The 21,141-nt window shown below is 34.3% G+C and overlaps 1 protein-coding gene across 17 annotated transcripts in view; it reads right to left on the reverse strand.

Moving 5' to 3' along the window:
• XRCC4 (X-ray repair cross complementing 4) overlaps positions 1-21,141 on the reverse strand; it is a 251,689-nt gene that overhangs the window by 211,135 nt on the left and 19,413 nt on the right. For all 17 annotated transcript variants that reach the window (XR_012015024.1, XR_012015029.1, XR_012015025.1 and 14 more), the window contains one exon: positions 19,905-20,080. Coding sequence is in view for 13 of the 17 variants with exons in the window: in XM_072793103.1 (XP_072649204.1) it covers positions 19,905-20,080 (176 nt within the window). In the remaining 4 variants the exon portion in view is untranslated. The remainder of the gene's footprint in view (positions 1-19,904; positions 20,081-21,141) is intronic.

Raw genomic sequence — 21,141 nt, forward strand, 5'->3', positions numbered from 1 at the left:
GTCACAAGGAAGTTGAAACAGCATTATTTTTTTTTTCAGTACAAGACTATTTATCTAGAATATCTGAGATGTAACTTGTTCCAGATTAATATTTTGGAAAGTTTACTGCAAAGAAGCAATCATGCTGAATAAATAAATCTCACTGCAATGCTTTAAAGTAAGTAATATTCATACAAAGGGCTAATGTCTCTAACGTATAAAGAACTATTAAAATTTGAGAAAGGACCAAAAACAATAGAAAAAAAAATTAAAAAGATAGGACAAAAAAATCTGAAAATAATCCTTAAACATATGAAAAGGTTCACTCAGAGTCAGAAAAATGCAAATTAAAACAACACTGATATATATTTCACACCTATCAGATTGGAGAATATTAAAAGGTGTAACAGCACATTCTGTTAGTGAGGCTGCGGGTCGCTAGACAATTTCATATGATGCTGGTAGAAATGCAAATTGGTCCAACTCCTCCAGAGGAGAATTTGCCAATATCTAAGAATATATGTACTTATTTTCAAGCAATCACATATCTAGGAAATTTATCCTAAAGACAAACCTCCAACAACACAAAAATAGACATATAACTTACTGCAGCATTGTTTGAATTTGCAAACTACTGGAAACAGCTTAAAAGCTCATACGTAGGAGAATGGTTGAAAAATTGATATATCCACACAATTAGAGTATGAAGCCCCTCTAAAACTGAAAGAGAAGAATCTTTATGAATTGACTTTGAGTGATTTCCAGGATATAGTTATGTGAAAAAAATAAAAATGCAAAAAATAGTTTTTATAGTGTACTATCATTCATAGAAGAAAAAACAGAATATAAGAAAATATATATGCTCATTTATACAGAAGAAAGGACCCATAAACCAGAAACTCATGAGCTTGGTTACCTAGAGGAGGTGGCTGGAAATGTAACAAAAAAAGTATGGGAATGGCAAGAGAGTAGTTGGAACGAGGGAACATAGCCCTTCTCTAAATATACCTTTTTATATAGCCCTAATTCTTGGTAATTACTCACATAGCAAAAAAATAATTAATTATCAACCATAATGTGAGATGAACCCCAAATGGAACACATCGGATATTAAAGAGGATGGTAAGGAATAGAAGTAACTTAAAACATTTTAGAAAATTGTATTTTGAAAGTATATTGTAAGGATAAAGATAAAAATATACAAATATTATACTGTATTAAGAAAATTTGTTTTTCATAAGGCCATGCATTAGCAATTCTGAAACTACTTTACATGTATACAGGCACTGAGTAATAAGTAGACATTGTAGAAAATGAAAGCCAGATTTTCACAAGAGAAGGTTACCAACAAGAAAGTAGGGAAGGGATGAACTAACTCTGTAACACTGAGGTGAACTAATAATGGCTTTTAACATATGTACAGATGGAAAATTGCAGATGTGGGCACATATATGTCTAAATATACACGTGTATCTGCTACCTCTGCTCGTCTACTGAGAGGACCCCAAGCAATGGCACCTCAGTAGCAATGAGATGCCTAGCACCCAGATAGGGATTACAAAATATAATCTCAAGGGACGCCTGGGTGGCTCAGCGGTTGGACGCCTGCCTTTGGCTCAGGTCGTGATCCCCGGATCCGGGATCGAGTCCCACATCAGGCTCCCTGCGAGGAGCCTGCTTCTCCCTCTACCTGTGTCTCTGCCTCTCCTCTCAATCTGTGTCTCTCATGAATAAATAAATAAATCTTTTTAAAAAAATACAATCTCAAGTGAAATGAACTATGGCTTTGACTAAATGGGTGACTCTATGGCGGGGTTAGGAAAAACAAGACTACCCTAGTAAATGCTGTGGTGCCAGAAAGAAAGGAAGGGCTCAAAGTAATAGAGACATTATCTTAAAGACACAGTCAAGTTGAAGAAGTTTCTGATGGCCAAATCCAGAACAATCTGAGAAACAAAATAAATGAGAAATACTTAACCCACAGAAGAAAATAAACGTACTCATGAGAGTACACACTGATATAAATAAGTGAATAAATAAATGGGGGAGAAGGTGCAGTTTTACCTACAGTAGGATTCCAACTAATAAGCTAAAAAAGTAATGAGGGGCATCTGGGTGGCTCAGTGGTTGACGTCTGCCTTTGGCTCAGGTCGTGATCCCAGGGTTCTGGGATCTCCCCCACAGGGAGCCTCTTCTCCCTCTGCCTATGTTTCTGCCTCTCTATGTCTCTCATGAATAAATAAATAAAATCTTAAAAAAAAAAGTAATGAAAATAGAAAATCATAGGTATATCATAGTAATAACTTGTGAAGAAAAAAAATCATTGGGTGCTAAAATTAGTAGGTAAAAGTATGACGAAAAAATAGGGTATTTATATACTGTCAAAATATCTTCACATAAGATATTTATTAATAATAAAAACTACCAAGTTTACAATGGAAAAATCTGGCAGATAACACCTTAATCAGGATTTCAAAATTAACATCACCCATAGTAATGCATATAGATATCACATATCTCCCAATATGTTACATCGAGAAGGGTACAACATCATTTCTATGGTATTCTTGTCAAAAATCCATAAACTCAACTAACTATGAGAAAATCTCAGACAAACCCAAACTGTGGGACATTCTACAGAGTAACTGGCCAGTATTCTTTAGAAGTGTCAAAGTCATGAAAGACAAAGATTAGTGAGACCATTAAGTGAAATATGGTATATTAATTGCATCCTAGACCAGAAAATGGACTTTAGTGGGTTTTATGGACTGAATGTTTGTGTGTTCCCTATACTGAATTCATAATGAAGTCCTACCCTTCCCCACCCCACCACAGTATGACTGTATTTAGAGGTGGAGCCTTTACGAAGTAATTTGGTTTAGATAAGTTCACAAGGAAAGGATCCTCATAATGGGATTAGTATCCTTATACCAAGAGGACACCAGTCCTTGCTCTGTCTCCACCACAAGAGAATATGAGCAAGGTATCAATTGACTATAAACTAGGAAGCAGCCCTCACCAAAAAACTGAATCTGCTGGTACCTTGATCTTAGACTTCCCACCCTCCAGAACTATGAGAAGTAAACTCATAATTGTTTAAGCCACCTAGCTTATGGCATTTTGATATGGAAGCCAAAGCAAACTAAGGCAGTGGGGAAAAAATGTTGAAATTCAAATAAAATCTATAGATTACCATGTCGATATTCATTTCTTAATTTTATTTTTTAAATTTTTTTAAAGATTTTTTTATTATTCATTCATGAAAGACACAGAAACAGAGAGAGAGAGAGAGGCAGAGACACAGGCAGAGGGAGAAGCAGGTTCCATGCCAGGAGCCTGATGTGGGACTCAATCTCGGGTCTCCAGGATCACGCCCTGGGCCAAAAGCAGGCGCTAAACCACTGAGCCACCCCAGGATCCCCTAATCTTTTAATTTTAGTAATTGTATCATGGTTAGTAAAATGTGAATGTAAGGGATGTAGGGTAAAAGGTATGTAAGAATTATCTTTATTATTTTTGTCACTTTTTTTTTTAAGATTTTATTTATTTATTCTTGAGAGACACAGAGAGAGAGAGAGGCAGAGACCCAGGCAGAGGGAGAAGCAGGCTCCACGCAGGGAGCTTGACGTGGGACTCGATCCCAGGTCTCCAGGATCAGGCCCTGGGATGAAGGCAGCGCTTAATCACTGAGCCACCCGGGCTGCCCTCATTTTTCTTAAGTCTAAAACTAAAGTATTAAAAAAAAGATAGCTGTCAAAATACATAAACAACCAAGAACCATTAACAAAGCAGGAAAATATTACCATAATCCACCATTATGGTCCTAGACACTATGGGCATATCCCCACTATTGGACTAATTTTGGACCACCTATAGCCAGAAATACCATATTTCTTCTAGGAGTTGTACAAATAAAGCAATTACTTATTACTACAATGATATATTTTTTAAGACAATTCTTCTGTTTAGATGCATCTAGTTTTGAAAAAATATTATTTACTATGTGGCCAATTTTAATTAATGTTATGTACTATACCATAAAATTTAACAAAGAAAACAGAAGCTCTGGGGCCACTAGTAAACTTACGTCTAATAGAGTATACAGCATAACAATAACAAACATCTGTTTAATAAGGCTTCTCTGAGGTCACAGGAGATCTAAGCTATACCAAATTTTTTAGTCTCCAGATATATTAAAAGTCAAAACAAGGTTATAAAAATTGTACTGACATATTTAAATCGTACTGACATATTTAAAAATTGTACTGACATATTTAAGTCCTAATGCACTTCAAGCAGTATGGCTTGCAGCATACAAAATATGCCGAATGGAAAAGTCTGCTGTGGCCATGTGTATAAATTCATTTACAGATAACATCACAAGTATATGTTTGAGGTCCTTCTGAAGGCAAGGCATCAACTCAAGATGTCCTGAGACAGGCCACATGGTATACCAATTCACAGTTTACAAAACATCTCCACACACATCAATCTGAGTACCCACAACCATAAACCCTCTGAGTTAGCATTATTAGCCTATTTGAACTGGGTTTTTTCATCATAAAATAAACATAAATGATTTGCTGAAACCCATATAATTAGAAATAGATTTAAGACTCAAACCAAGATCTTAAGTTATTTCCACTATGCTACATTTCCTCTCAATAGAAGGCTATCCTCAAAACATCTGGATTTGCTGGAATTTCAAGTTCAGCTAAGACATGGTCACTGACCTCAAGGAATTTACTGTATAATGGAAGAGACACTCAAGTAAATAATTAATAACAAACACAAAGTGTCTTTTATAACAGAGACTGTCCTAGAAAAAAAAGTACTCATACACACACCCATACGCTAATTTATTAAATCCTTACAACTACCCTATGGTTAGGTATTAGCGTTATTTTCAAATTATAAAATAAAAACTGAGGACAAACAATTGAATAAGCTACCCACAGTCATACCTAGTAAGTAAAGGGCTAAGATTCAAATTAGATAGTTGGGCTAAGTGTTTAGCACCACTAGGCAGTTGGACAATAAAATATCCAGAATGGGTTACAGATGTGCAATAAGATTCTCATGGCTACAAACCATTTCAGCAGCAATATTTTAAAGTATAAAAGTATAGGCACTCAAAAACATGTAATAGTTTTAACATAATTTGAACAGTATTTCTTCCTCTATAATCATGCAAAAATCAGCAATTTTTTGGCAGAGGTGCACAGCTATTCTACATTGCATCTCTTCCAAATTTACCCACTAAAACATTAGTTAATCTAATTATTATATTAGTTGTGACTTATTTATCAACAGTAGAGATGTCTGCTGTACATCCATTTAAAAAATAGAGTTTTAATATCACTTTAATTAGATTAAAATTAATTATTTTACACAATCTTTCCTTTTAACAGAAAAGTATCACCAACATTATCAACATTATTACCATCTGATTTTAGATGTTCCTAAAACATTTTAGATTCTATTGATTTTCTTAATCAGTTATTTACTTATAATCTCAGGACAATAATAGTAAATGAAAATCTGATTCTTGACTGAATTTTGTAATAAATAGTTTGCTTTTAAAAACAAAAAGTATGGATATTTAAGAAAACAGCTAACTGATAAAGTGAACTATTGACCTTTATAGCTTCAGAAAATCAATTTGTCAAAGTATGACCAATTTAAAATTTTTTTCTCTGCAATAACTTAAAACAGTATTAAGAATGTAAAAATATTTTGAAAATTTAAAATCCTGAAGTAAGACTTTCAAGGCATATAATTACCTTAAGAACTCTATCCTTTGTAGATTTAATTTTAAGTGATGATAACTTAATGACTACACAGCTTATTTTTACTAAAGCTAAAGAGTCATAAGAATCAAAAGAACACCCAAGTTCCAAAAAAGGTAACTAAATAATGAAGATTATCACAATTTTGATTCAGATGTTCTAATTCTCTTCCTGAGCCTTAATGTCTTAAGTGCATGGAATGAGGCAAGCATAACTAAAAGACTATGTCATCTTACCTAGAGAGGAGAAATCATCTCAATTTTTTTAAGTTTCTACAAGAACAAAATAAGCAAAAACCTAAGATACATATTATCACATCATGCAATCTAACTTAAGAAGCTAAAGATAACCGCAATTGACAGACAAAGCTAAAATGCCACACATAATCAGAGAATCCCTCATTTTACTACCCTATGTAGAAACAATGGGGACTGGATAAGGCACTCAGAAGTATTTTACCTCAAGAGTAGTATAAAATTAGACCTAAAATAAATGTTCTGATCCTCTAACAAAGCTTTAAAAGCAAGACCTTAAGGATTACATAGTTTCCAAGTAACTTGCCTGTGTCCAAAAGCACAAGTTTACAGAAATGCAAAACTATATAGCACAAAATAAGATAAAGTTTGGCATTCCAAACAAAGATTACTAGGAATGCAACAAAGACAGAAAATAGATACATAATAATAATAATAATAATAATAATAATAATAATAATAAATCAATCAAAACCTATCCCAAAAGAATAGGTTGCCGAATTAGTCAACAAAGTCCTTAAAAGAAGTATTATAATCCTACTCCACATATTCAGGAATGTAAAAGATTGAACATGCTAAGAGTTATGAAAGATATTTAAAAGATGCAAATGGAACTGAAGAAAACCACAATGTCTAAGATGAAAAACATGCCGAATGGAATTAATGCATTAGGTAACAGAAGAAACAATCAGTGAATATGAAGACAGAGCAATGAAAACTATTCAAAATAGAAAACAAGGAGAAAAAAGGGGGGAAAGAAAAGAGGATTAGTGAACTTTGGGACAAATTCAAGCAACATAATATACATATAATAGTGGTCTCCGAACAAGGAGGAAGAGAAACAGAAAAACTATTTGAATAAAGGCTAAAATTTTGCCAAAACTGATTTAAAAATATAAGCTAACAGATCAGATGCTCAATAAAGAAAACTCGCCAAGGCACATCATAATCAAACTGCTTATAGTAAAGAGAAAAATTGTAGAAGCAGCTGGAGAAACAAAGCACATTGCTTAGATAGGAACAATGATAAGAATGACAGCTGTCTAGGCAAAAGACAATACAGCAACATTTTTAGGTACTGAAAGGAAAAAAATGTCAACATAGAATTTTTTTCAACACATAATTTTAAAAAGAAAGGTGAAACACAGATCTGATCGAATGATCACAATCAGAACTGCACAAAAAGAAATACTGAAGTTTTGATGGAAGATAAATAATATAAGGAAATATGAATGATACACAGAGGAATAAATTGCTTTGGAAGAGAAAACTTTCTGGATAAATATAAAAATGTTCTTAAAGTCATTTAATTCACTTTAAAAATAATTCAGAATTCTGAATTCTGGAGATAATTCATGATATCCACATTACTCTCACTAATTACAACCAAGAACCCTTAAAAGATACAGCAACTATGAAAATATTCTCTAAGGTGGAAAAAAGGAAGTTTTAGTGGGGACCTTGGAATGTAAGGAAAGACTTGTCAGTGAGTTCCCTGATTGGTTTTGTTTTATTGCCTCTATATACCCAGTCTGGGTATCTGGGTATTTCAAGCCTGAAATAAGAAAACACCAATGAGTGCAAACACACAAACAAAAAGAAAAGCCACCTCCCTGGCCAACGGAAGCAGGAAAGGGTAGCCATGCCTTAAGGACAAAAGCCTTTTGCCTAGACCCCTTCCTCCCTTGCCCCTGCTGGTCCAGGCAAAGAGCCCAGAGGAAGCTATGCTTATCCACATCCTTCTTCCCATCTACTACTATAGAGAGGAAACTGTAGGTAGAGCCCAGCCCACCATCCTCACCCTGAACAAACAAGGTAAAATCTCTTCCTCTTCCAACTTGATACTTTGGCCATGCAAATTGTGAGCAGAAACTTAACATTCATTCTCAACCTACACTAATCAGCTAGCACTCCCTACTATCAGGGACATAAACCATGACCAAGTGAGATGTATTAGAGGAATACAAGGCAAAAGCTCAATCTTCATAATCCACCACATTTAACAGTCTAAAAAAGAATATCAGAAAGGGAGACAGAACGTAAAGACTGCTAACTCTGGGAAACGAACTAGGGGTGGTAGAAGGGGAGGAGGGCGGGGGGTGGGAGTGAATGGGTGACGGGCACTGGGGGTTATTCTGTATGTTAGTAAATTGAACACCAATAAAAAATTAAAAAAAAAAAAAAGAAAACATATCAATTGCTGCAGAAAAACCAGTTAAGGCAATTCAATACCTATTAGTAAACTAGAAATAGAACAATACTTCCATAATTGATGGGAGGCATAAAGCAAAATAAAATTACAACTGATACCATACTTAACAGCGAAAGCTTAAATGCTTTCCCCTAAAGTGGGAAATAAGGCAAGGATTTCTGTTCTCACCACTACAATTCAATATAGTTGTTTCTTGTCCTAGTCAGTGAAATATGGCAATGAGAGGAAATAAAAGACAAAAAGAATGGAAAAAAAATAAAACTGCACCTATTTGCAGATAATATTATTACCTACATAACAGGATTCCCAAGGAATCTACAAAAGAAAGAAAGAAAGAAAGAAAGAAAGAAAGAAAGAAAGAAAGAAAGAAAGAAAGAAAGAAAGAAAGAAAGAAAGAAAGAAAGAAAGAGAAAGAAAGAAAGGAAGAAAGAAAGAAAGAAAGAAAGAAAGAAAGAAAGAAAGAAAGAAAGAAAGAAAAGAAGAAAGAAAAGAAAGAAAAGAAAAGAAAAGAAAAGAAAGAAAAGAAAAAAAAGAAAAGAAAGAAAAGAAAAGAAAAGAAAAGAAAAGAAAAGAAAAGAAAAGAAAAGAGAAAAGGAAGGAAGCCCACACACAGGACACCAAGAACCCTAGAATATGGGAATCTAGCAAGGTTGGAGGATACAAGATCAAGACAAAATCATACACTAGTAACGAACCACTAGAAACTCAAATGAAAAAACAGTATTTCAAATAGCTCCAAAAAGAATGAAACACCTAGAAATAAATCTGAGAAAAATGTGTACAGAATCTGTATGCTAATAACTAAAAAATGTTGATGGAAGATATCATAAAAAACCTAAAAAAAGAAACATACTGTGTTCATGGACTTCAAGACTCAACAGGGATTTTTTGCAAGTAGAGTAAAGCTGATTTTAAAAGTGTGTTTGGAAAGGAAAAAAATAACTAAATTACCTAAAACAATACAGAAAAAAAAAGAGAATACAGCCGGAGGAATCACACACCCAATTTAAGAGCTTACAATGCAGCTACAGTAATTAAGATGATATGGTGTTGGTGGAGGGACAGACACAGACCTATGAAAGAGAATCCAGAGTCCAGAAATAGATCCACACAGGTATAGCCAATGATTTTTAATAAAAGTGCAAAAGCAATGCAATGAAGAAAAGAGTTTTTGGAACTATGGTGTTAGTTCAGTTGGATATTCACATCCAAGAAAATTAACCTCAACCTAAACCTCACACCCTATACAAAAAATTAACTCAAAATGGAGCACAGACCTAAATGTAAAACTTAAAGCTATAAAACATTTTTTAAAAATCAGAGAAAATTGGGGATTCCTGGGTGGCTCGGCGGTTTAGCACCTGCCTTCGACCCAGGGCATGATCCTGGAGTCCCGGGATCGAGTTCTGCATCAGGCTCCCTGCGTGGAGCCTGCTTCTCCCTCTGTCTGTGTCTCTGCCTCTCTCTCTCTCTCTCTCTCTCTCTGTGTCTCTCATGAATATAAAAATTTAAAAAAAAAATGAGAGAAAATCTTCTCACCAGAGTTAGGTGAAGAATTCTTAGATAAGACACCAAAAGCATAATCCATAAAAGAAAAAAGTCCACAAATTGGACTTCACCAAAAATAAAAATTTTGCTATACAAAAGACCCTATTAATGAAATGAAGAGACTAGAAATAGACTGGAAGAAGATATTTGCAAGTCACATATATGACAAAGAAAAGCAAACAATCCAACTAAAAATATAAGTGAAAAATCTGAACAGACGCTTCACCAAGGGTGATATACAGATGGCAAATAAGTACATGAAAAGATATTAATCATCTTTATCTATTAGGAAATATAAATTAAAGCTGCAATAAAATATCATATCATGCCTATTAGAATGGCTAACCTAAAAAAATACTGACAATATCAAGAGCTGGTAAGAATGTGGAACTTTCATTATGTTTCAGGAAGAAATATAAAATGGTGTAGACATTTTGGAAAAGTTTAGCAACTTCTAAAGAAAATTAATCATATACTGCCATACAACCCAGGATTCACAATCCTAAATATTTATCTTAGAGCAGAGGTCAGCAAACTCTTTCTAAAAGGACCAAAAGTAAATATTTTAGCCATTACACACCAAAAGGACTCTACTGCAACTATTTAACTCTCCCATTTTAGCACAAAAAGCAGCCACAGACAACATATAAACAAATGGGAATGCCTATGTATTTACAAAAATGGATGGCCAATCTACAGGCTATAGTTGACCGACCCTTGCACTAGAGAAATGAAAATCCATGCTCACACAAAGGCTCTACATATATATTCAAAGCAGTTTTCTAATAGCCAAAAAGTGGAAACAACCCAAAAGTTCTTCCGTCTGTAAATGGATAAACAAACCATCATCTAAAACAGACTGCTGAGCAATAAATAAAAATGAATTAGTGATACATGCAAACAACTCGGATCTTTCTCAAGGGCATTATGCTCCACGGACAAGGAAGTCAACAATCTCTAAAAGATACATACTGTATTACAGTTGATACAATATTCTTGAAATGACAAAACTACAGTGATAAAGAACAGATAAGAAGATGGTAGAGGCTACACTGGAGAGAGGGTATAACTATAAAGGTATAGCATGAGGGAATGAAGGGGTTTCTTTGTGGTAATAGAACAGTTCTGTACTAGGACTGCAGTGGTGATTACATAAACCCATTTATATAATAAAATTTATATAACCATAAACACACAAAAGCAAAAAAAAAAAAAAACCACAACAACAAAAAAACAGAGTGCTTGCAAAAACTGGTAAAATCTATATGAGGTCTGTAGTTAAGTCAATAATATTATACCAATGTCAATTTCTTGCTTTTACAAATATACTATGGTTATGATTGATATCACTGGGAAAGCATGATAAAGAGTACAATGAAACTCTATGTATTATTTTTGAAACTTTTTGTTGAGTCTAAAATTATTTCAGAACAATATTTAGAAGTTAACCTTTAAAGGTTAAAAGCTAAAAATAAAAATAATAACAAAATGTCATGGAGTTTATAACATATAACGTGTACACAGCATAACACCTAGGAGAAGTGAAATGCAAGTATATTCAATCCATACCTCGCACTACAAACAAAATTTAACTCAAAATGTGTCACAGACTCTAAATGTAAAACCCAAAACTATACAACTTATCCATGAAAGCTCAGGAGAAAATCTCCAATCTGAAGTTAGGCAGAAATCTATTAGATGTAATATCAAAACCATGATCCATAAAAGAAAAAATTTCAATTTCCCTAAAATTAAGAATTTTTCCTCCTCTCCCACAGATAGGAATAAGGTACTCCCAAATCATATATTTGTTAAATAACTAGAATGCAGAACATATAAGAACTCTTTAAAACACACGAAACAAGAAACTCAGTTTAAAAAAAAAGGATCTGAATAAAGATGTCATTTAAAAAATTATGTTGATGGTAAGTACCATTAGACATTAGCAAAATGCAAATGACATACTATCACATACTCAACAGAATACCTAAAATTAAAAATAATTTAATTATTTTTAATTTAATTTAATTATTTTTAAGTTAATTTAATTATTTTTTATACTTTATATTATTTATATTTTAATTATATTTAATTATGCTGGTAGAAATGTAAAGTAATACAGCCACTATGGAAAACTATTGGTTTCTTAAAATAGTAAACATTCACCTACCATCTAACTCAACTATTCTACTCCTAAGTATTATCCAAGAAAAATTAAATGTATTTCCAAAGATCTGTACACAAATATTCATGGTAGCTTTATTTCTTATAGTACAAAACTAAACCCAAACGTCCATCAACAGGTGAATGCATAAATTCAGGTATATTCATAAAACAGAATATTACTCAGTAGCTTAAAAAAGGGAAGAATAAATTAATAAATCACACAATAACTTGGAAGAATCTCAAAATAATTATGCTGAGTGAAAGAAGTCAGACAAATGGGGGGGAAAGTACCTACCCTAAGATAGTATTTACATAAAATTCTAGAAAACATAAAATAATATGCGGTGACAGAAAGCTAATCCATAGTTGTCTGGGGATTGAGTGGGGAGACATACGGGGATGGGAGCAGAGAACCCCAAAGGCATACAAGACAATGTAGTGGGAAGGAGGATATGTTCATCATCTTGATTGCAGTCAAAGTTTCATGGGTACGCAGACATCTTAAAATTTATCCAATTGTGTATGTTCTATCTGCACATTATATTTCAATAAAGTTGCTACAGAAAACATACCCATGAAAGACTTATACATAAATGTAGAGCCACTTTACTCACAGTAGCCTACAATTGGCAAACACACACACATGCATCAAAGTGCATATGACATATCTGCACCATGGAATACCACTTAGCAATCAAATGACCTGATGGCATACAACATATTACAATGAATCTCAAAAATATTACACTATGTAAAGTTACATGCAAGAATAACTACTGTATGGTTCCATTTATACAAAGTTCTAAACCAGGCAAAGCTAATCTATAGTGACAAAGAATAGTTCCTGGCTGCCTGGGACCTGGCAGGTGGGCAGAGTTCAGGGAGGAAGAGGATTACTGGGGACTGAATGAGAAGAGGCAAGAAGGAACCATCTGGAGTATTGAAAACTGTCCATTCTATCATATGTACATTACACATTACACCTAAACAGAAAGTTTTTTTAATTGTTTTAGATTTTTAAGACAGAGGCCTAGATTCTATCCGATTTAACTTAATAGCTCTGCTTTCCTGAGGAACTTGCTTAGGCCTTCAGCATCTGTTTCCTCACATATAAACAGTGACAACACCAAGTCCACAGGGTGAGGTGAAAGTACATGTTAAAGGACTAACTGAAAAGAAGCAAATATTAATATTATTAACACTCAAAAGTCCTTCTAGAGCATCGTTTTTACTTATTATTTTCTATTTCTGTCTTTTTTTTTTTTTTCTATTTCTGTCTTTAAGTTGTTTCTATCCTAAACAATCTTGGAGTAATTGAAAAAAAAAACTAAAATATAATGAAATTGAGACATTTCTTATTAAAGAGGAAAACATTTTAAATCAAAGTAGAGCAATAAAGGGACGCCTGGGTGGCTGAGTGGTTGAGCGTCTACCTTCAGCTCAGGGCCTAATCCCAGGATCTGGGATGGAGTCCTGCACTGGGCTCCCTATGAGGAGCCTGCTTCTCCCTCTGTCTGTCTCACCTGAATAAATAAATCTTAAAAAAAAAAAAAAAGAGAGAGAGAGAGAAAGAGAGAGCAATATGAAGCAAGATAAAGCAAAAGTTTTCAAAGACTAAATAGTATAGCTGAAAATTAATCATTTTCTTAAAGTAGAAGTCTAATATCTCTTCTATGGCTTAAGTGGAGAGTATGCACCTTGAGCAGGATTTCTGTACCAATTATATTACTGATTCAGTTCCCACATTCCAAATAGATCAAAATTATAAATATTTAAGATAAAAATGGCAGATATATACAAATATTTCTATCACAGAAATAAAGAATATTTTTTCAGACATTCAAACAACACATTTGAAACTCATACTCCCAACAAATCTGAAAGCCATTACTATTTTTGACAAAGTCTTTCACAGAGGATCATAATAAATGCTCAAATTCTGATATTTCATCTGGAAACACCATTTGTTTTCTTTTTAATAATAAATTTATTTTTTATTGGTGTTCAATTTGCCAACATACAGAATAATACCCAGTGCTCATCCCGTCAAGTGCCCCCCCTCAGTGCCCATCACCCATTCACCCCCACCCCCCACCCTCCTCCCCTTCCACCACCCCCAGTTCGTTACCCAGAGTTAGGAGTCTTTATGTTCTGTCTCCCTTTCTTATATTTCCTACCCATTTCTTCTCCCTTCCCTTCTATTCCCTTTCACTATTATTTATATTCCCCAAATGAATGAGAACATATGTTTGTCCTTCTCTGATTGACTCATTTCACTCAGCATAATACCCTCCAGCTCCATCCACGTTGAAGCAAATGGTGGGTATTTGTTATTTCTAATGACTGAGTAATATTCCATTGTATACATAGACCACATCTTCTTTATCCATTCATCTTTCGATGGACACCGAGGCTCCTTCCACAGCTTGGCTATTGTGGACATTGCTGTTAGAAACATCGGGGTGCAGGTGTCCCAGCGTTTCATTGCATCTGTATCTTTGGGGTAAATCCCCAACAGTGCAATTGCTGGGTCGTAGGGCAGGTCTATTTTTAACTCTTTGAGGAACCTCCACACAGTTTTCCAGAGTGGCTGCACCACTTCACATTCCCACCAACAGTGTAAGAGGGTTCCCTTTTCTCCGCATCCTCTCCAACATTTGTGGTTTCCTGCCTTGTTAATTTTCCCCATTCTCACTGGTGTGAGGTGGGATCTCGTTGTGGTTTGAATTTGTATTTCCCTGATGGCAAGCGATGCAGAGCATTTTCTCATGTGCGTGTTGGCCATCTTCCTCTGTGAGATTTCTGTTCATGTCTCTTGCCCATTTCATGATTGGATTGTTTGTTTCTTTGGTGTTGAGTTTAATAAGTTCTTTATAGATCTTGGAAACTAGCCCTTTATCTGATACGTCATTTGCAAATATCTTCTCCCATTCTGTAGATTGTCTTTTAGTTTTGTTGACTGTATCCTTTGCTGTGCAGAAGCTTCTTATCTTGATGAAGTCCCAATAGTTCATTTTTGCTTTTGCTTCTTTTGCCTTCGTGGAAACACCCATTTGAATTCAAAGTCCCCAAACCACAGGGACACGTGGTAATAATACAAGATTTTGCACTAGTGTTTTTACAAACAACTTTGGCTGCTTTTGGCTTATTTTGTTATTATTTTTTTATTTTAAAGATTTTATTTATTTATTCATGAGAGATAGAGAGAGAGAGGCAGAGACACGGGCAGAGGGAGAAGCAGGCTTCCCGCAGGGAGCCTGATGCGGAACTCGATCCCGGGATCCCAGTATCATGCCCTGAGCCAAAGGCAGGTGCTCAACCGCTGAGCCACGCAGGTACCCCAGCTAACTTACTGAACTCATTTTTATACAACTGAGAATGAAAATTAAATAACTGTAAGGAAGTCATTTGAACTTGGAATACATTTTTTTTTTTACTTAAAAAGTGACAATATATAAAAATACAAACTAGCCAGTAACTCACTATATGTTGCAACATTTTTGGAACTAAAATATGACTGAAACAATTATTTGTAAGGGAAATTCTACAGAAATACCTCCATAACAATAAAAGTAAGCCCTCCTAAATGATGTTTCAATCTCTTAAATGTTAACATGCAGAGACTGATAGCTGTCCCTCAATATCCCTCCTTCACCTTTTTACACAGGAATGGAAATTTCTGGGCACAGGACACAGCTAAAGATTGTCTGGCAGCTAGGTGAAGCTTTGTGACTTAGTTCTGGACAATGGGATGTAAGCAAAAGTAATGTATATGACCTTATGTGATGGCCTTCAAGAAAATGGACATGCTCTTTATTTTATCCTTAACTCAGCCATGCTGCCTAAAACATGAACATACAGTGAAGCTAGAGCAGCCTTCTTGAACCATGAGATAAAAACTGCCTGTTAAAAATGGCAAAAAAAAAAAATTAAAAAATAAAAAAAAGGACACCTAGGTGGCTCAGCAGTTGAGTGTGTCTGCCTTCTGTTCAGGGCATGATCCCAGGTCTAGGGATGGGGATTGAGTCCCACATCGGGCTCCCCAGATATAAATAGCGACAACACCAAGTCCACAGGGTGAAGGGAAAGTACATGCCTCTCTCCCTGTGCCTACATCTCTGCCTCTCTCTCTCTGTGTCTCTCATGGAGATATATATATATATAAAAAACATGATTAGAAAATCATGATGTTGGACCTCCAACATCATATGGCCATCATATTAACCCAAGACTGCCTATTTGGATTTTTAAATCAGAGAAGAATAAGCCTCCATGGTACTTAAGTTGTCAAATTTTCAGCCTAAATGTATCTCAGTTTCTGATGGTAGAGGGAGGGGAGACAAAGGAAAAGGAAATAAAAATAGACTTTATTTGTAATAGAGACCTGTAGCCAATTCTCATGTGTGTGTATATCATTTTTATTTGTTCTTCAAAATTCATGGCTTTCCTTCATTAGGACCATTTTTAGAAATATAAAACTGTAGTATGCTAGGTGACCTGAAATGAACACAAGAAATTACTTTAAAATGATAGATGAGAAAACAGAGATATGAGCAAACAAATAATGAGCCCAAGGTTATTTTTATCAAATATTATTAGGTCTTTTTTTAATGGCTCATAAACATTTTTTTTTCTGAAGAAACAAGTCATGAAAGCAAAAATGGAAAACATTATTAAGAGGTATTGTTTGTGTGACAAAGAATATATTGCAAAACCAGCATGCATTGTGAATGGCAAAGAAAAAACAGTGACACAAAGTATGTAAGTAGTCTTCTGAATGCAGCTACTACTACAGTAAAGAAATAATGAGTTCTAAAGGCTTGCATCAGTATGTTTTCATCTAGAATAATCCATTGCCAACAGAAGAGCCCTGGTGATGAGGCAGGAAAGTTTGTCCCATATGGAGAAAAAAAGTTAATGTCTCACATATCATTCAACATTTATTCCAATGAGAATTAAGCTAAAATAAAAACACCTATGTTATCCACAAAGAAAAACTAATTAGAGGGATGCTTGGGTGGCTCAGTGGTTGAGCATTTGCCTTTGGCTCAGGTCATGATCCTGGGGTCTTGCAACCCCAAGGAGCCTGCTTCTCCCTGTGCCTAAGTCTCTGCCTCTCTCTTTTTCTCTGTCTCTCTCATGAATAAATAAATAAAATCTTAAAAAATAATAATAATAATAACCTAATTAGAGCATAAATGAAACTTTGGGTATTACGAGCTCAGAAGCAATCTCATGAAAATTAAGTACATGCTACCTTCAAAATATGTATAACATATACGTTTTTAATATTTCATTGCTTTGGATTGACATTTCACTCTAATAAAACACAAGATAGTATTTCTCAAAACACAAGTCTTCTTGAGTGCAAATATCAATAGTTACTTCCTTTAAAAAGTTTTTTTTTTTTAAAGTAAGCTCTACGTCTAATGTGGGGCTTCCACTCATGACCCAGAGATCAAAAGTCACATGCTGAGCCAGACAGATGCCTCTAAGTTCTTTTTTTTAATAGAAGAACATCTTATATAAATTCCAAGTAAGTCATAATAATACTTAAATACTCAAAATATTCAAATTATGCAGTGATCTCCAGTACAAAATTAAAAACATAAAACTTCTTAAACTGATGGCAGCAAATGCCTAAGAACCATGATTCTGAGAGGTATGAATCTGGTAGTCAATGTACTTAGGATTCATGGAATATTCTTTGTCCAGGGAGAGTAACCCAACAAACAACACAATTCACTACAACTTTTTGAAATGAATCTATGTTCATTCTTTTCTTTTTTTCTAAGTGTAAGGGATCATTTTTGGCAACTATCAGATGTCTGTGTCATCAAGGAAAGGATTGCAAATTCCTTTTAAGGTTTTAGGTCATCCAAAGCACTACACACCTCACAAAGTGTCCTGTCATGTTTCCCAGTATCTGCGTATCTTTACCAGCAGCGTGATTTACTAGATGTTGTCACCCTGAGATTCAACATGCAGAAGCACATCCTGAAGCAGTGAAAGATCTCCCTGGTGGTTAGGCCAAGTGAATTTGTGATTTTCATTTGCTTCCATAAGGCCAACTACAGCACCTCAAACTGATACTTTTACTTCAGCCAAATATCCAAAAATATCCCTCAAGTAAGTCTAGTCATGAATAAACTCGTCAAACTGTCCTGAGAGTAGCCTTTCTTTCTCTCCTAAGCAAATTTAGTAGATGATAAATGAGGCAGTGATCTAAACTGCAGCATAGAACTTTAAGACATTTCCTTTAAGGAACCAACACATTTCTGCAGTTACTGAGAATCTCTCATTCTGTTTTCCACTTCTTGAGAAAACCTACGGAATAGGTAGTGGTTCGTGGTTCTGTCTCAACAAAGTTGATTACGTTCAGGGTGGTAAGCAAGATATCTTTTAGGATAATTGTCCCAGTTTTTAATGCTAATTCATGCCAAGCCAACTGTAAAATATGTAGGTCATGAATACTTGAAGTTCTTTCTTCACAAAAATAGCAAAATCAGATGTATTCCCCAAGCATGGCTAAGTACTCCATGCAAGCCTGATGCAGCAAACCCCTTCTTCACCATGTCAAAGATACCAGAAGCCTTTCAGGTTTCCAAAAGGTACCTCACAAACTTGGAACTTGTTTTGCATCATTGCACACAAAAGAGATGAAAACCGACTGGCTTCATGAAAAAATGTTAGTCCTTACACACAAATGCTTGTTGAATGGGAAAAGGTTTAACTCCCAATTTGACAATTATCTGCTTCAAAATATTAAAAGAAAGTGTAGTTTTATAGAGTACATAATATCATCTGATTGAATTTGGGCCATAGCAAAGAATACTTTGTGATAACAAAATTTCAGTAGCCCATTCAAACCTTTCTTAACCTATTCTAAATTATCATCTTAAGGATCTCAACATATTGAAACTTACATAAATTGGCAGGTTAAGTAGAAAAATTGTGTCTTCTAAACAGAAATAATTACTGAAACCAATCTTTCTGTATTATTCTCTATAGGTTAACATACATTTCAAAATAATGATTCCATCTGTTGCTTTACATGTTTCTCTAATTGCTGAAATCCCTTTAATCATTCTGAATTAGAGTCATTTTCAAGGAATTTTTTAAACTCAATTTAGTTCCAGCACAAATTGTCAATAACCGTCTCTAACCTTAATGTACTAAAGATTTCCCTTCCTTTCTTCTACTATAGACCTCATATCAGAATGGTAACCACTGGCAATAGCAAATAATTCAATCTCTAATTATCCCATAAACTTGGGTAAAATATACAACCAGTACATTTTGATAAATATTTTTGATACATAAACCAACATAAACCACCCACCTTGATCTGAATTGGTATAGGAACTAAACAGGACAAGTAGCAGATATCCTTATCTGTAAAGCATGCAAGCCTTGAAAAGCTTGGGTTGAAAGTTACTTCTATTTTAGTATTTATAAGTTTGAAATATAAATAAAATACCTTAATGCCTAATGATATCTCTTACTATACACTTAATTACCTCATTTTGTAATTTCAAATACATTCTATAGAGAATAAGCTATAATTATTCAATATTCAATGGTAAATAAATTACCTTATTTCTTAAGATCAGCATTTCCCAAAACTTATTACAATAAACCTTGCCTCATTGGTCTAAAGTTTCTGACCCCAATTTGCAGAACTGCTCGTTCATATAATTATGTCTATAATACTTATTTTTAAAGCACTAAAAACAAATATATTTTCCAAATATTATTTTTCACAATTCATCAGTATGAAGCATTTAATGACTGTAACATTGAATGAAGAAGCATTCTTCCAACTTGGAAACCAAGTACTTTTCACACTTCTATTACCCAGGTATTCTGGGAATAATAAGCTAGTTACTTAAGATAATTCCTCAATAAGTACTCTGACATTTTGCCACTTAAAATATTATGGAAAGTTTTACTTACTGAAACTTCTTTCAGATTTTTCTCAAAGGAGAAATGACAAGACTCTCTAGAAAAATCAAACTTGTATGAACCAGCTGGTCCTCCTCCTGATACCAACGCTTTTCTCACTTCATCAACATATTTCTCTTTTTCCAATGCCATGTCATCGGCTTCTTGGGAAATCTCTGATTCAGAAACTATGGGAGACATTTAAAAAAAGTTTTGAAATTTCTAAATATGAGAAAGTATTTATTTACCTGTTGCTACTCATTTATCACTTACGTAACAGAAATTAAAACAAAAGGTAAAACCAATCCCCATACCACATATTTTTAAGTCAAATTATACCTTATAACTGAACTAGCAATTTTTGAGAAACACATTAGTCTCAAATCTCATCTGAAAAACATTAGACTCCTTGCATTTTTTTTCTCTGTCCTCAGATGAAATACATGCATTATAAATTACAAGAAAAACTACCATCTTGTAATCTTGTATATTTGCTACTAGGTCAAAGCCAGATAAATTATTTCTTATAATGATTAATTAGTTTAGTATTTTATAACATCTTTCTTGCCTCAATTATTAAAGACATTAGTCTATTTCTATTTAATGGACTGAGTCAAATTAAAGTAAAAATGGGAGTTCATTCTTCTCATCTCATTATGTGCCAAAAAACAAAGAAGGTGGATGATGGTAGATGATGAGGAACAAAAGAGAAGGGAATTAATATTTATTGAGTGTCGCCTGTTGGACATACACACATGTTAAAGACCTGGCTTCCAGTTCTCTCATCTAGGTATATTGAAAGTTAATGCTTTATTCATCTACAGAGATTCCTTTTTTTTTTAAAGATTTTATTTATTTATTCATGAGTGACACGGAGAGAGAGACAGAGGCAAAGACATAGGCAGAGAGGGAAGCAGGCTCCATGTAGGGAGCCCGATGGGAGACTCGATCCCAGGACTCCAGGACTCCAGGATCAGGCCCTGGGCCAAAGGAAGACACTCAACTGCTGAGCTACCCAGGCATCCTAAAGATTCTATTTCTTTTTACTACAGAGATTTTTACTGATTTTATATTCTCAATTCTAAATAGATATTCTCTCATTTTTTCATAATATCCTGTTCTTGCCACACCCTTCCTTTAAATACTTGAAGGCTTGAAACATATTCAAGATCTCTTTCAAATCAGTCTTTATGCATGGTTCCTGAAGTATTAATTCCATTTCTACTACCTGCTGACACACTCTCATTCT

This window comes from Canis lupus, chromosome 2, assembly GCF_048164855.1.
Source record: "Canis lupus baileyi chromosome 2, mCanLup2.hap1, whole genome shotgun sequence".
Lineage (NCBI taxonomy): Eukaryota > Metazoa > Chordata > Mammalia > Carnivora > Canidae > Canis > Canis lupus.